Genomic DNA, 15,000 nt, shown 5'->3' on the forward strand with positions numbered 1-15,000 from the left:
GGTGCACAGCACAAATTAGTTATATATGGGGACAGTAGTTTGGTTTTTGTTTTGTTTTGTTTTGTTTTCTTTTGGTTTTACTTTTGGGTTTTTTTTTCATCTTCAGTTATCTCTGATGCAGCTTATACGAAGATAATTGTTGTTCTGTTAACTGAATACCACTCTGTAATTGCAAAAAAAAAATTGCGGCTGTTTTGTTGACATTCTGAATGCTTCTAAGTAAATACAATTTTTTTAATTAAAAAAAAAAAAAACACATCAAAAGAGAATCCACTGGGCCAGACATCAACCCAAGCGATCAATTTGATAGTGTATTAGACCAGGAAGAGACACTGGCATCAGTGCAGTAGAACAGGAGAAGCAGCAGCAGATGACAAAAGTCATGGCTCATTCATGGGTAACCTGGTTAGTATCTGTGCTGCCATACACAGCTGCTCACCTGCAATATTCACAACAATGGCAGAAACCTACCAACAAAGGCGACTATTTTCTACAGGTTTAGGCTGTAAAAGGGCAGGAATAAGCACCTTAATTTCTCAATTCCTTTAGTTCTTCAATAGCTGTAATCATTACTGCTTCACCAAGAGACACAGGCACAGATATGAATGACCCCAAAAGTCATAAAGCCACTGTCAAGATAATGGTAGCTTTGCAATGCACACGAGAACAGGTCCTTTTGAGCTCTTTAAACTCCATTTTTCATCTTTACCTCTACACAAAATGGGGGCGGGGGAGGGGAGGAGGTCACCATCTTGAACTATGTTACAACACCAGAGATAGAAAAAAGGTTTTAAATGTAAAATGATAGACAAAAAAATCTTGCAAGAAAAAATGACTACAAACTGAATCTGAAGGCTATGACTAAAACTCATGAAGTCATAGATGACTGGACACTGTCAGGCTTTCTAAAGAGGTATGCCATTTACACTCCATCCCAGTGGACTAAGTGGTCCTGCTGGTGCATCTGTCCTGTCCCCTCAGTTTTCACCATCGATGTAGTAGATGGAAAGTGCAGAGTGTACTCTTAATCTATGCACTGATCATTTGGAAATCTATTAGGTTGGCTGTGTTTTTTCTATTTATAATGATTTTTTAGTTTTAAGCTAAGGCACTGTTAGCAAATACATTTATCACAAATATCTAGCTTTTATCCCATCTTTTGTTTAAATTCTTAATTTCTATTTAACATAACTTATCAAAAGTTTTACAGAGTTATCATTTTTATATCATGTTTTTAAAAATTCATCCATGAGAGATGTGGTGGTACCCATCTATAATCCCAGCACTATGTTGGAAACAGAGGCAGGTAAATATGAGTTTGAGCCCTGCCTTGTCTGCAAAGTTAGTTCTAGGCCAACTACAGATACATAGAAACCCTGTCTCAGGGAAAGGGAGATTGGGGGGAGAATGCCCTTACCACTGTTATTTGTTTTCTTCTAAACTATCATTTTTACTTTTCATTGGTGGATCTACAGTTTCTTTGGTTCAAGTTCTTGTCATGGTGAGTCTCAGGGTTAAATACCATTCTGTTTTCTTCTGTGATGTAGCATTTATTGCAAAATTAATCAATGATCCCAGGTCAAGACAGAGTGGAGAGGTAACTGGATTGGGTTCGAGTTCTGAGATTGGTATGTTTAAAGTAATAGCAATTATGAGATTTGGGGGGGGGGGGGGTGAGGGAAGGAAGGACAAAGAAAAATATCTCAGATTCCTGGACCTGTGAGGAGAAAAATCACAAAGAAAAGGACATCTGTTCTGGTAACACAGGTACAAATACAGTTACAATATAAGCAGTAACCTCAGAGAGGTAGCAGAGAGGATAAGGCTGAACAGCTTCCATTCCCAGGATGTTTGCTTTATATGAGATTGACAGAAGAACCAAACATGTTTTCAGCTTAGTCAAATATGAAAATAAAACCAAGTGTGGGAGTTCAAGCTTGTAATTTCCACACTTGGGTAGTCAGAGACCAAACGTTTCCACTAAGTGTAAGGATGGCCTAGGTTACACAGAAAATCAAGGTCAGACTAGGATACAAAGTGAGACCCAAAACAGAAACATAATAAAACAAATGAAAGAGAAGAATGACAAGAACTATAAAAATGGTGGAATCTAGGAGTAGAAAAACTTCTTGCCTACACTATCAATGAGAGAAGTTTCCCAGCATTTCTAAAAAGCAAACTGGTAACTTCTTTACAAGTTAAAATGCTTTGCAATGCATTCAGTAGTTCTATCACTTGGAATCTCTTCCACCAGAGAGAAAGTAACAGTTTCTAGAAATACATGCAAAAGAACAATCTTTCTGTACTCTAAGGAGATGGTGCAATAGCCAAGACTGATAGCTGTACAAGCATGAAGACATGACTTCAAATCCCAACACCCATGGAAAGAGGATAGGCATGGCAATATATACCTGTAACCTCAGAGCTGCAGGGGAAGAGGAGTGGACAAGGCAGGATGACCCTGGGCGTGCAAGAGCCAGTTTGCCTAGCCAATGAGCTTTAGGTTCAGTAAGAGACCAGGTCTCATCAAGGGATTAGGGAGAAAAGTGATGGAGAAAGATGTCCTCCACTGGCCTCTGCGTGCACATACATGGGCACATGTAACTACTTACTGACATGAAAAATGAATGAATGAACAAGCAAACAAACAAGCAAACACTTATTTCTACATGGTCTTAAGGAAGAAATTGGAAAGTTCGGTGACTAAGACACTCCCATTTTAAGCCATCATTGCTAGATGGACTGGAAGACAGGCTCACAGGCAAGATGCACAAGAGGCAGAATGTGTGCTTACTAAGATCCATTTCTATCCAATAGATAAGAGTGAGGAGAATAGCACAGAACAGTTGCTGGTCATTGCTGGTCATTTAAGTGTGGGCACAGTGGGAACAGGAACTACTAACAAGAAAGAACTACAGGGCAGAAGCAAAAAAAAGTAGGAATAGACAGCAAGGAGTACATGTGGAAAATCATACCAAGCACAAATACAAACCTGTGATCAGAAACCCATTCCACTAAAAAAGGCACACCTGTTAGTGTAAGCCTGCAAGAAAGATATCAGAACCAAACTGTCTAACCACAGGTTCACATCCTCAACACCATAACTGTAAGGCAGGCCTTACAATTCAACCTGTATTCATCATCATGTGGCACAGATTCAACACATGCCTGCCTGACTATGAACTCCATCAAAGAGCTGCAGTTTCTTTGGCCTTCCTAGCAAACCCCTGGTACAAGCATGCACTCAAAAGCATTTGCTGCAGCACATACTGGTTAGACAACCTGAGGACTTCTCTCTAGTCAGCAGTTTCCCTCAATGAGGTAAGTAAGGGCAACAGTGAATTCAGAATTTAAAATTATGGTAATTTTTCTGGAATTAGGTTATAAAGATTACTAAAATCACATCTAGAAGTTAGTTTTAAAAACATTATAGTGTAGGTCAGAACAGAGTGCCTGGCTAGAGTGTGTAAGATCCTGGCTTTGGTCCTCAAAATTGCAATGAAAAAAAATAAGGTTTCACAACATAAGCTGGAACAGCCCCTGTCAGTTTTCACTCACGCACCTAGTTTGTCTGATTCATTTCCCTTCAAGTCTAAGGCATTCCAAAGGCTTAAGTATCTCCCAACACTACACTTTAGCAATACAATAAATGAAGTTTCCTTGCAGAATGGAGTCTCTCACATGAATGCCCTGTCCAGTCCTCAAGTTCATTTGTCTGTGCCCACAACCAAATCCATTTGCCCTCCCAGGAGCTGACTTACATTGCAGCCCTTGTCTGTCAGGTAACTGATCCCTTCTTCTGGGCCGATCGCCAATTCCACAGAAATAATCCAACTTGACTTTGGAAGAGCAAACAGGTGGGAACAGAGGTACGAGAAGGAAAAAAATGATTTTAGATATTAGCCCATAAGTATATTCAAGGAGTTTGGGTTGGAAAAAGTTTGTGTTAATCTATCTAATCAAATAAGATAAAGTATATATAATTCCAATGACCCAGGAACTACTGAGCCTGAACAAGACTACTTATGGTTACTATTGAATCTAGGAAGTCATTGTTTTCTCTAGGAAGATTATCTCAACAGGATAACTAGCACTTGGAGAAGAGCTAACCAAATTGCAGGCCAGAATTTAAAACACCTACTTATGAACAATGGAATGCTATTTAAAATATGATTTTTTATTATCTAATTAATGATCTTTCTTCCTGCTTTCCCCTGTAATTGTCAAGCAATATTTTTGTATAAGAACTATGACAAATTTTTCTTTCAATAAGAAATATAGATACATGTGGATAAAAAAAATTAAACTATTCCCATCTTCAAAGGTTCCACACTTACCCCAAGGGCACACTTGAAGCATTCTTTGTCAAATCTGTACACAGGAGAGAGAATCTCAAAGAACTTCAGGATGCTTTCTTCTCGGTTAAGGTTGGCAAACTGCCTGAATGTTTGCTGGATCAGCTTTCTTAGTGTTTTGGCCTGAATGATGAAATTTTAGAAAAATATGGTTTCAAGTCAACCAACAGGAAAAAAAACAAACAAACTCTGCATATTGATACCTTTTACATTCCTACAAAACTCAGTCAGATAAGCAGTAGAGCATTACCTGTTATAAAGTACACATTAACAAACTTTGCCCTGTGGCCAGTTTGAAAGGTATAGTTTAGCAATAGAGGGCTTTATTCAACTTTATTCAACAGAAGCTTAAGGCAACAACATGCATATTAAACATATGCCATGCTGCCATTAAACCATGTCCCACAGGGGCATGTGGGCCAGAAACAAAAAAGATGAAGGAAAACACAGGCACTCACATGTTCCAGTATCATTTCTGAAAGTGTACAAATAATTACCTATAAAAGTTCCTTGTTATTGGATCTAAAAAGTAAAATTTCAGAGCACTACTCTTTATAAAGACTGAAGACATTCAGCAATAAGAAGGATCTTCAAAATCATTCATTCAACAAAATACAAATTGTGGTGTATACTTCCACAACTATTCTATGCAACCTATAAACCACTGTATAGAGCTAATTTAGGGAGGTTGAAATCTTATCTTTCTGTTTGTGTATCTTTTCTTTGTTATGTAACAAAGAGAATAAACAATCTGTATGCGTAAAACAGATGCTTTTAGAAGACAGCTCATTGTGGCTTCATTTACATGTGCAGAGGGGAGAAAACCCACCACCTACAGTGCATGGATACAGTGCACCTACCTTGCATGGATAACCACTGACTTCTATTCCTGTTATTTGAATACCTGGGAATGGAGCAAGGGCTTCCTAGGGACCAAGCTCCTGATCTTCAGTGTATGAGACACCAGGGAGGCAAGGAAACAGTAACCACACATTGAAGTCTGAGTAAAAAGGACCAATGTAGGCCAAGGATAGACTTAGCTTCTACACTGCTAACCCTGACTGTACTTCCTTGGGTAACTCTGACTGAAGAAGTGGTATTTTCTCAAGTAGGTTTTGGCAGGGATAGCAACAGTAGGAGAAGAAAAATAAGTTGGAGGCATTCTACTAACTCAGGCAGGAGCCAGCAATGTATGTAGGTACAGAAGAAGAAAAGGAGTCACAGGTGGTCACATTCTTATTTTATTATGGAACTGGTATTAAACTAACAGGGCAAAAATTGGGAGGAACAATATGGAAGGCAAAGGGTTGGTTCACATTAGGTAATATTAGGAATTCAAGTGGACTCGTCACAGAAGCTGGTGGAGCTGAAGGTAGAGGTGGGCAGTAGCTATCTTAACAAAAGAACTAAGGTTGTTATGGTTGTTGCTGTTATTTGCTTGTTTGCATGGTTTTAAGGTCTTAATATGTACCTAGTCTGGCTTTGAACTTGAGATCGTCCTACCTTAGCCACCAAGCACCCAAGTCCTGGGCGTGAGCCACTATGGCTGATACAAACTCAAGTCTTCACACAGTGTTCTAGGAAGCTATCTTATTGACTCACTTGGGAACTAGATAGACTCTCTGAGTTCTTTCAACATTTGTAGTTTTGAAATTGGATTTCTGCTGTGAATGATACAGGGATACATTAAGGTTTGACTGTTTTGATCAGCTATCTAGGTTTAAATCTACAATAGAGCTGTTAAGATAGTAGGCAGAACTTCTTCAGTCCTGCCCCATGTACAAACAAAAACCAAACACAATAATGACACAATTCCTGAATTCCCATCCAGAATGTATACACATTCTTCTTGCTAGTCTCCTCAACTGGCAGCCTGGTAGCCTGCCTCTTTACCACTCATGACCTTAATAACTTTGAGGAGGAATGATGAGAACTATAGAGTGCCCCTGACCTTGGGTTTACTAGTGTTACTGGTGTGGTGATTTTAATCATGCATATGAAACGTTTAGAGACTTTGCCCGTGATTCTCAGTACCCAAGGCATGTGCAGCCTGTTTTTCTGTTCTTGGAAACATCACAGCTCAGTCAAGTTCTACCAGGATATAATATCTTTCAACCATTCAATGGGAACATTAACTATAAACAATCTTCTAGAAATTTAAATCTAAGTAAAACAATTTCACTTTGAGAAAAAAACCCTAGCCACTCAATATGGCTAACTCTATAACAAACAAGAGCTCGGATATGTATTTCTTATTGCAGTATTTCTTATGGTTGTTAATCAAGGAGAGACTGTCTACACCTACTGTGTGTAATAGGTGCTATACAGCTTCATGGGAACAGCTTTACAGTGGTACCAGAGTATAGAGAAGCCTGCTAGAGCTGTCAAGGGAATTTATGTAGAATGGGGAGAAATTCTGGACTAAGGCTGTTGTCTCTCCTGATTAAAGCTGTCTAAGAAATAAACAGTACTTACATTAGAAAATTAAACTGATTGTCTTATCAACAAAAAGGGCCAAGATGTTTCAGTTGGTAAAGGAACTTATTGTGCTGGTTAGTTTTATGTCAACATGACACAAGCTAAGCCATCTGAGAGGAGGAAACCTCAATTGAGAAAATGCCTTCATAACATGTTCATTACAGGTTTTATAAGCTGTAGGCAAGCCTGTAAAGTACTTTTTTAAAATCAGTGATTGATACAGGAAGACCTAGCCTATTTGGGTGGTACCATCCTGGACTGGTGGTCCAAGATTCTATAAGAAAGCATGCTGAGCAAACCATGAAGAACAAGAAAGTCAGCAGCACCTCTCCATGGCCTCTGCATCCAGGTTCCTTCACAGGTTGAGTTGCTGCCTTGGCTTCCCTCAATGGACTGTGTCAGGATATACTAGTCAAATAAACTCATTCCTTCCCAAGTTGCCTTTGGCCATAGTGTTTCATCACATCAATAACTCTAATAATAATAATAATCAATAAGCCTAACAACTCAACAATTTGATGCCCAGGCAGGTCTCACATAGTAAAAGGTTCTCCTATAAGTTGTATTGTGATTTTCATGTATGTTCTGTGGCATGTCCAAGTGTGCACAAGCATTTGTGCATATGTGCTAACATATAAAACACATGTATGTATGTACATACATATACTAAGTGATAAATTTTTTTCAAAATTTTGAAAGAGAGCATTTAAAGAAAATGGTTCTCAAAACCTTCAAAACTGTGACTGGTACATCTACAGAGAATGGTAGCTAAAAATTAGCTCTACTTATATCCCAATGTTCAGCAGCATAAAAGCACTTCTCTGAGTCAGTTTCCTATAAATCCTTAAGACCCTTAGCCACCAAAACCACCAAGCATTACCAGTAAGTACCCCTTCCATCCTCTGACCACTCTTTCTTGGCTTTCAATCTGTCTTGTTATCTGGTTCTCCTTATTCCCCTACTGTAGAAGCTGCAAGCCTCTGGCCCCAGCACTTAAGCCCACAGAGAGCACTGGCCATAGACATCACATGCAGACTGTACTTTACTAAACAGAGCTGAGCCCTCATCACACTGCCAGATCCAGCCCTAGATTCCATAGAAAAGCAGGCAGGAGGAGCTCGGACAAGAGGCCAAGAAGGGAGGAGCTCGGAAAGCCTCAACAGTGCAGTAGCAGCAGCAGAGTAGGAGTCCCTCTCCCTGTACTCTTCTCCAGCACTATTTATTTGTTAGGTAGCTTTCATTTTCCATTCAAATAAGATCTATCAAATATACTAGTGATAGACAAACTCACTGTGTGAAAATATGAAGACAAAAAACCAAACAAGTAAGTAGCTACAAAATTACAAATTCAGAAAGAAAAATAAGCCCCTTAGATACTGAGTAGAGTCTAGACAGGAGAAATGTTTTCCATTCATGCATGATCACTGCGAACAGGGAGGCCAGAGCAGGAGAACCAGGACATGACCAGGTTCCACTGAGTTTCCATCAATATCTGCCTCACACAGGCAGGCACTCACCCACGGCCTGTACTCAAGTCCCTGTTTTCAGTATAATGAATATTTATAAATATAAAACTCCGTCTTAGACTCCAAAGACGGCAGTCACACTTGTGATGTCTTTTACACATGAAAATATGAGGAGACAGCAGTTCTCAAAAGTCACCAAAGGTATTGTCATTTGAGAATTACTGACATAAAACACAACCATTAAATGAATGCTGGCTAGAGCCATGTCAAGTTGTAAACACTGTGGCTTACCCTGTTTCCATGCCTCTACAGAATTATTCCTGAGCTATCTCAGGCTGAGGTAGGGAACTCTGCTCCGTGCCTTTGTAGTCTTCACACTGAACAATTCAGATAAACTGAGGTTCTCCCTATTCCAGAAGACTGCCAAGACTGCTGAGGAACACAGCTGCCATTTTCTAGCTCCCTCACAGAAGTTACAAACTTGATTAAAAGTTTTGTCCTCTATCTTCTACATTTGTACTCCCAGCCTCTGCCACACTTACAGGAGTGGGCTCTGTATCAGACAGGCGCTGGAAAGAATTAGATTCCTAACAACTTGTTTCTAGTGCTTTACTTTTCAATTTTAATGGAAAATTGAAAAGTACAATAGAATCCTCAAACAGAGCCTAAATTCTAAAAAGGGTACATTTTCTTATTGCTCACTGTAAGACCTGCTGCACTTGCAGAACTGTCTGCATTTATTTTTCCTGTGATATCATTCAGAACTGTGTATAGAAGGAACCATGCTGTCAACCGTCAGAAGAGGGGAAGAAGACAGGTACCACAGTAATGGGCCAGAAAGTAGGCAGCACCCAGGCATAGATATAGGGTTTTGTCACAGACTTCACATAAGAAACGGCACCAACACAGTGACCTGCCAGCCCACTGGACAGCACTGACCACATTCACAGAACACAGTCCAGCTTTACTGGCAAGAAAAGAATCCTGTGCTGGTGAATCCCAATCATGCACTAAGAGGTGTAGTCCTTAGTCTTTCACCATGCTTGCTATCATATTAGACATCTTCTCATGCTAGAAACATCTACAGAGCTCATCTTCTAAGAATGCAAACACTGACTCACTGGCTTTTCACAGACATCATGTGTCAGAAGCTGGTCTGTCTATGTTACAGATATAAAAACAGAAGGATTCAGTCACCTGCCCAAATTCATGGTTGATTTACACTGAAGCCAGGACTCTTACAAGACAGTTTGGCTATGGGGCCAATTTCCTGAACCAGAATACAACATTATTTAGCATGCATGCTTTAGCCTGTGTGAGCCTCAGATAATAGGGAGAAAAAAATCTTTGTAATAATAAAAAGTAAAAGCAATAATAGCTGTTGCTTATGAACTGCTACCTGACGGGCATTGAATTAAAATATATTTATTTATCAGTTATATTTAACACCATCCCTACAGAAGACTCTTTGTTGCAGAAATAAGAGGTCATGCCCCACACTGAGAGGCTGCAAATGGAACCATTCTTGGACCAAATCCTATGTTCTCCCTCCATAACCTGTTGTTTGTAGAGGTGCTCTGGATTGGATAGCAAATAGCACTCAGATCTCCTCTGTCTCCAATGATAGCACTGCTGGAATAGGATTACATGGAGGCTACTTCCAAAGTTGCCACCAGGAAACCACACGGTAGTAATAGATATTGACCATTAGACTGTGCACATGTAGAGTACAGCAATGCAAACATGCACAAAGGAAACGGTGACAGACACACAAAGAATGCAGCACTTATGCACACACACCTAGACCCAGTGATGTAAATACAAACAGACACACACACACACACACACACACACACACACACACACACAAAATCAGACCTAATGGTGGACACACACACATAGACACACAAACAGAGGACTGAGTGGTGTATGCATGCACAGAAAAACATGAAATACAGTGATACACAGGAGACGCAGCAATGATAAATGCACACACAGAACAAAGACATACATGCATACCAGTGATGCAGCAATGCACACACACAGGTGTGTACACACAGTGCTCATGATTCACTATGATTCTTTAAAGCAGTATTCCTTTTCTTTTGTGTATCAAAGTATTCAAGACTTGGTGAACCTTGGCTACAGGGTTACAGCATGAACTATTTCTAGTTTTGCATTTAGGTGTTTATTACAATCATCAAGTAAAGCCATGATTCTATGGAGAAAGGCCGAAGCTGCGAAAATTTACTTGCCTGAAGTTAACAGACTCTTACACAGTCACATTTTGCCATTGCAATTTTACCATGTCAGGGGGAAATGCACAATTTCACTTTCTTAAAGGTAAGATTTCAGTAGGAAAGGCATACATGCAGAGCTTCATATTGAATTATGATAAAGCAGACTCTAATTACCTTGACAGAATCCAGTAAACTCTTAGGAAAAAATCGTTTTAAACCAACATCTTTTCTGAAATATAAAAAGAAGCATATTAGCAAATAATAGCATCAAAAAAAAAAAACCCCACCAAATAACAATATCAATCAGTAATAACATACTTGAAAGAATGCAAAAGTAGTTTATTTATTCTTGTTTGTTCGTAAAAGAACCAATTATAATCAAGCTCCAACCAATCAGCATGCTCATGGAAGAAGATAAATTATTTTGTAGCTATGCAAAAACATGATTACAATTCATTTCAATAAAAATCTTAGGTTGTTTCCCCTCTACTGTTGAAGTCCTTTTTGAAAAAGTCCTATTTGCCTTACTGCAAATGGCAGTATGTAATAAAAGTGTTCTTTCTCAGGTGTGGCACAGAGGTTATCCTTTTTATTTTTTTAATTTATTTATTATTATATAGACACACCAGAAGAGGGACACAGATCTCGTTATGGATGGTTGGGAGTCACCATGTGGTTGCTGGGATTTGAACTCAGACCTTCGGAAGAGCAGTCAGTGCTCTTACCCACTGAGCCATCTCACCAGCCCGAGGTTATTCTTATACACATTAGTTCCTCAACTGGCCTAATTAAAACATAACCTGCCAGAACACAGTCCAACAATGGAGCTCTGTGAGGGGAATTCTGAGTACATGTGAAAAAATAAGACAAAAGTCTTATAGTTTCAATTTCTTCAAAAATACAAAATTGTCTTTGAAAAATGCTTTTGTGCCCCTCCCAAATGTAGCAGACAGGAATTTACTTTAGGTTATTTATTACAATTGGTAATTGCTATTTGTTTATATGCCTCTCTGGAGAAAAAGTGGTTTTTCCATAAGTGGTTTGTCTACCACACGCAGCTTACCCTTGTGACTGGACACTTTACTCATGTGACTCTTAACCCTCACAGTATAAATTGTTAGATGCTCTAAATAAAGTTGGCTATTGCTTCAGACTTGGGTTTGCCTCATCTTTAAGGGTTACTCTCCCAGGTTCACACCAGCTCTAGAGCAGTAAACAATAAACCTTTTAACCTTTTAAATTTATCTGAAGTGTTAATTGCTTCTTCTCCTTGACTCATTTTGAGGGGTGAGGGGAGGTTCTCTGTGTAGCCCTGGCTGCCCTGGAACTCATTCTGTAGACCAGGCTGTCCTTGAACTCAAGAGATTTGCCTTCCTCTGCTGTCCAAGTACTGAAATTAAAGGTGTGACTTACCAAAGCCCACTTTTCCTTGACTTTAATTAACTCATTCCCTAATCACATTTCCTCTTCTCTACGTCACAAAATAGGAAAAGGAATAATAAATAGTCCTGGCTCAAAAACTAAATGTGTAGAAATGTCAGAAATCCCAACAATTTTGATAAGTTGGGCTACAAACTCAGACCTGCTATTATTAAAAACCTCAGAACACTTAGTCAAACAGATTGAAAAAAAAAAAAGTTGGTTGGGCTTGTGTTTGAAATTTACTACCTACTTTGTGTGCTGAACTAGCAGTTTGTCCACTAGATGGCACTATTTTCCAGGAAGATGAAATGCACATTTGAAGACATGAGATCAGGAAATCATGGAAAGACAGAAAAGGACCAAGGACAAAAGAAAACTTCAGGTAATGCACAGGTGTCTTTCTTCAGAGGTACAAGAGGGAAAACTAACTGAATATGAATTATCAATAAAAAGGAGTTGTTTCACAATCACTTTATAGTCAAACTCACAGAAATCATGTGGTTTGTATGGTTGGCCTTCTATCCAATTAAATTCATTAGCCTATAACCTGAGCAGCAGCACCTAAATCAATCGACTCCTTGTTATACCAATTTACCTCATCCAAAAGTCACCTTCTTGGCTCTGGCATGCTGTTTTATGGTTTTACATGCCAGGGAACTGCTCCATAGCAACTTCACTTCATGTCTCAAGCCCAAACCCTATATAATTGTCCCATATGTAAATAAACATACATAAATTAACAGAACCATGGCTTTTAGTGTAACTCTAATATATTAGTAGAAACCAAAAGGTATATCCTGAATGCATTTAAATCCATCTGATTACAAATAAAACCACAGCCAAGCAGTGGTGGCGCATGCCTTTAATCCCAGCAGTTGGGAGGTAGAGGCACATGGAGTTCTGAATTTGAGGCCAACCTGGTCTACAGAGTGGGTTCCAGGACAGCGAGGGCTACACAGAGAAACCCTGTCTTGAAAAATAAATAAGTAAAACCACAGCAAACAAACAAAACCAAACTCAAAGGACAATTTGAGAACACTGCCAAATTGCAATCCCCCAGGTCAAACACTAAATTATTAGGCTCCTCCCTTGCTTCAGTGTTACTATGGAGGACATACACAGATAACAACAGGTCAATAATATCAGGTTAGAGTGGGACTGCTCAACTTTGTAGCAAATGGTTATATGTAAATTAGCTAAATTAGAAGTTCTGCTCCTGGTTTTTGCAGCTCTATCTCCAGTGTTCAAGAGTCTCACATGTGGAAAATGCCTACTGACTGGATAGGGCAGAGACACCCAGAATGTTTCCACCACCCTCAGCATTGAGTGCCAAGGTACACAGCTGTGTTGGTGACCACAAAACATTCAGTTCCTTTCCTGCCCTGTGCACCTGAAGGTTTCTCAATAAGGACAGAGATGAGTAACAATAATACTGGGAATGAAGACAGGTTCCATGGGGACAACCACATAAGCTCCACAGTTCCTCAAATAGGGGAACAGGCATAGAGAGATGGCCCACAGTACTGACACAGCATCAAGACACCTCAGAGCCTTTTCCTAGAAGCAATACCAAGTGTTTGACCCCCAGTTTCAAAAAGGGTTCCTGTGACATGCACTCTATATTCAGATTATTTTGGCTTAAGCTATGGGAACTTGTGCTCATCTGGTTTCTCCTGAAAGATGCCTTCATTTTAGTTGTTGCTCTTCTAAAAGGTTTCTTGGTTTGTTTGTTTGTTTGTAAAGACACTAATTAGGTAGCTAAGGCTAGTGTTACATTCGAGCTCCTTCTTCCTAGGCCTTCAAAGACTGGAAAGATAGCTATGTGCCTGGCCTATAATTCCTCTTTCCCCAGGTAAAATTCTCAAACAACTAACCTGTGATAGTATGAAAAGTTCTAAAACCTAACAATGCTTCAAACCAACCAATTTAGCACTTGCGATCGACAGCCAGTGAAACTTCCTGCAGAACTCTCTTAATGTCTGTCTACTCAGATAGACTAAAATGGTTCTATTTTTCCTTTGCCTCTGTCAATCTTGGAACCTGTATTAGTCAGGGTTTCTATTCCTGCACAAACATCATGACCAAGAAGCAACTTGGGAAAGAAAGGGTTTATTTAGCTTACTTCCACATGACTGTTGATCACCAGAGGAAGTCAGGACTGGAACTCAAGCAGGTCAGGAAGCAGGAGCTGATGCAGAGGCCATGGAGGGATGTTTCTTATTGGCTTGCTTCCCCTGGCTTGCTCAGCCTGCTCTCTTATAGAACCCAAGACTTCCAGCCCAGGGATGGCACCACCCACAAAGGGGCCCTAATCACTAATTGAGAAAATGCCCCATAGCTGGATCTCATAGAGGCACTTTCCCCAACTGAAGCTCCCTTCTCTGTGATAACTCCAGCCTGGGTCAAGTTGGCACACAAAACCAGTCAGTACAGAACTTTTCAACTCTGCACTAATTGTCCTGTCCTTCAGCAGGTAAACTCTTGCTCGGAAAGTTGTAGTCCCTATGTCCTCAACTCAATGCCTTGCCTTCCTCACTGATACCACATGGGTATCCAGAATGGAAAAAGACAGAAAAGCAGTTTCGGCAGGAGGACTCCTCTCCAGCCACATGTATCTCCAGTGCTCCAGAATCTGTGGTGCTATTTGAAGCCTGAGGCCTCATTCTGCATCTATATGTTCATATCCACAAACCACAGCACACAGGCCTTTGTGACCTCTGATTAGACTATACCTGACTTACATATTGAAGAGGAACTAAGTAAGTGAAGAATCCTATGTCCATGTAAACTAATAAGCTGAAGAGGGAGAAAGATACCTTCTCCTCAGTGGTGTAGCCACTGGGAAGATGGCCATGTTCCTCCTATAAGTAACTCCTTACCCAAGGGTTTGCCATTATCCTGAAGGATTAAATTATCCCTCCCCTCAAAAACAAGCAAAGTAAGAAGTTATGGTTCCAGGTGGTAGGATTCCACCCTCAGTAACACCACTTCAGTGAGAAGTCAGAATTTTAACAGTGCATTACCACTTGGAGTGTATAC

The 15,000-nt window shown here is 39.8% G+C and overlaps 1 protein-coding gene across 20 annotated transcripts in view; it reads right to left on the reverse strand.

Moving 5' to 3' along the window:
• Positions 1–15,000, reverse strand: part of Ptk2 (protein tyrosine kinase 2) — a 223,869-nt gene that overhangs the window by 96,994 nt on the left and 111,875 nt on the right. For all 20 annotated transcript variants that reach the window (XM_031345669.1, XM_031345719.1, XM_031345722.1 and 17 more), the window contains 3 exons: positions 10,714–10,768; positions 4,338–4,478; positions 3,762–3,839 (listed from right to left, as the gene is read on the reverse strand). In XM_031345669.1, the coding sequence (XP_031201529.1) occupies positions 3,762–3,839; positions 4,338–4,478; positions 10,714–10,768 (274 nt within the window). The remainder of the gene's footprint in view (positions 1–3,761; positions 3,840–4,337; positions 4,479–10,713; positions 10,769–15,000) is intronic.

The sequence above is a fragment of the Mastomys coucha genome, unplaced genomic scaffold, assembly GCF_008632895.1.
Source record: "Mastomys coucha isolate ucsf_1 unplaced genomic scaffold, UCSF_Mcou_1 pScaffold11, whole genome shotgun sequence".
In the NCBI taxonomy this organism is placed as follows: Eukaryota; Metazoa; Chordata; class Mammalia; order Rodentia; family Muridae; genus Mastomys; species Mastomys coucha.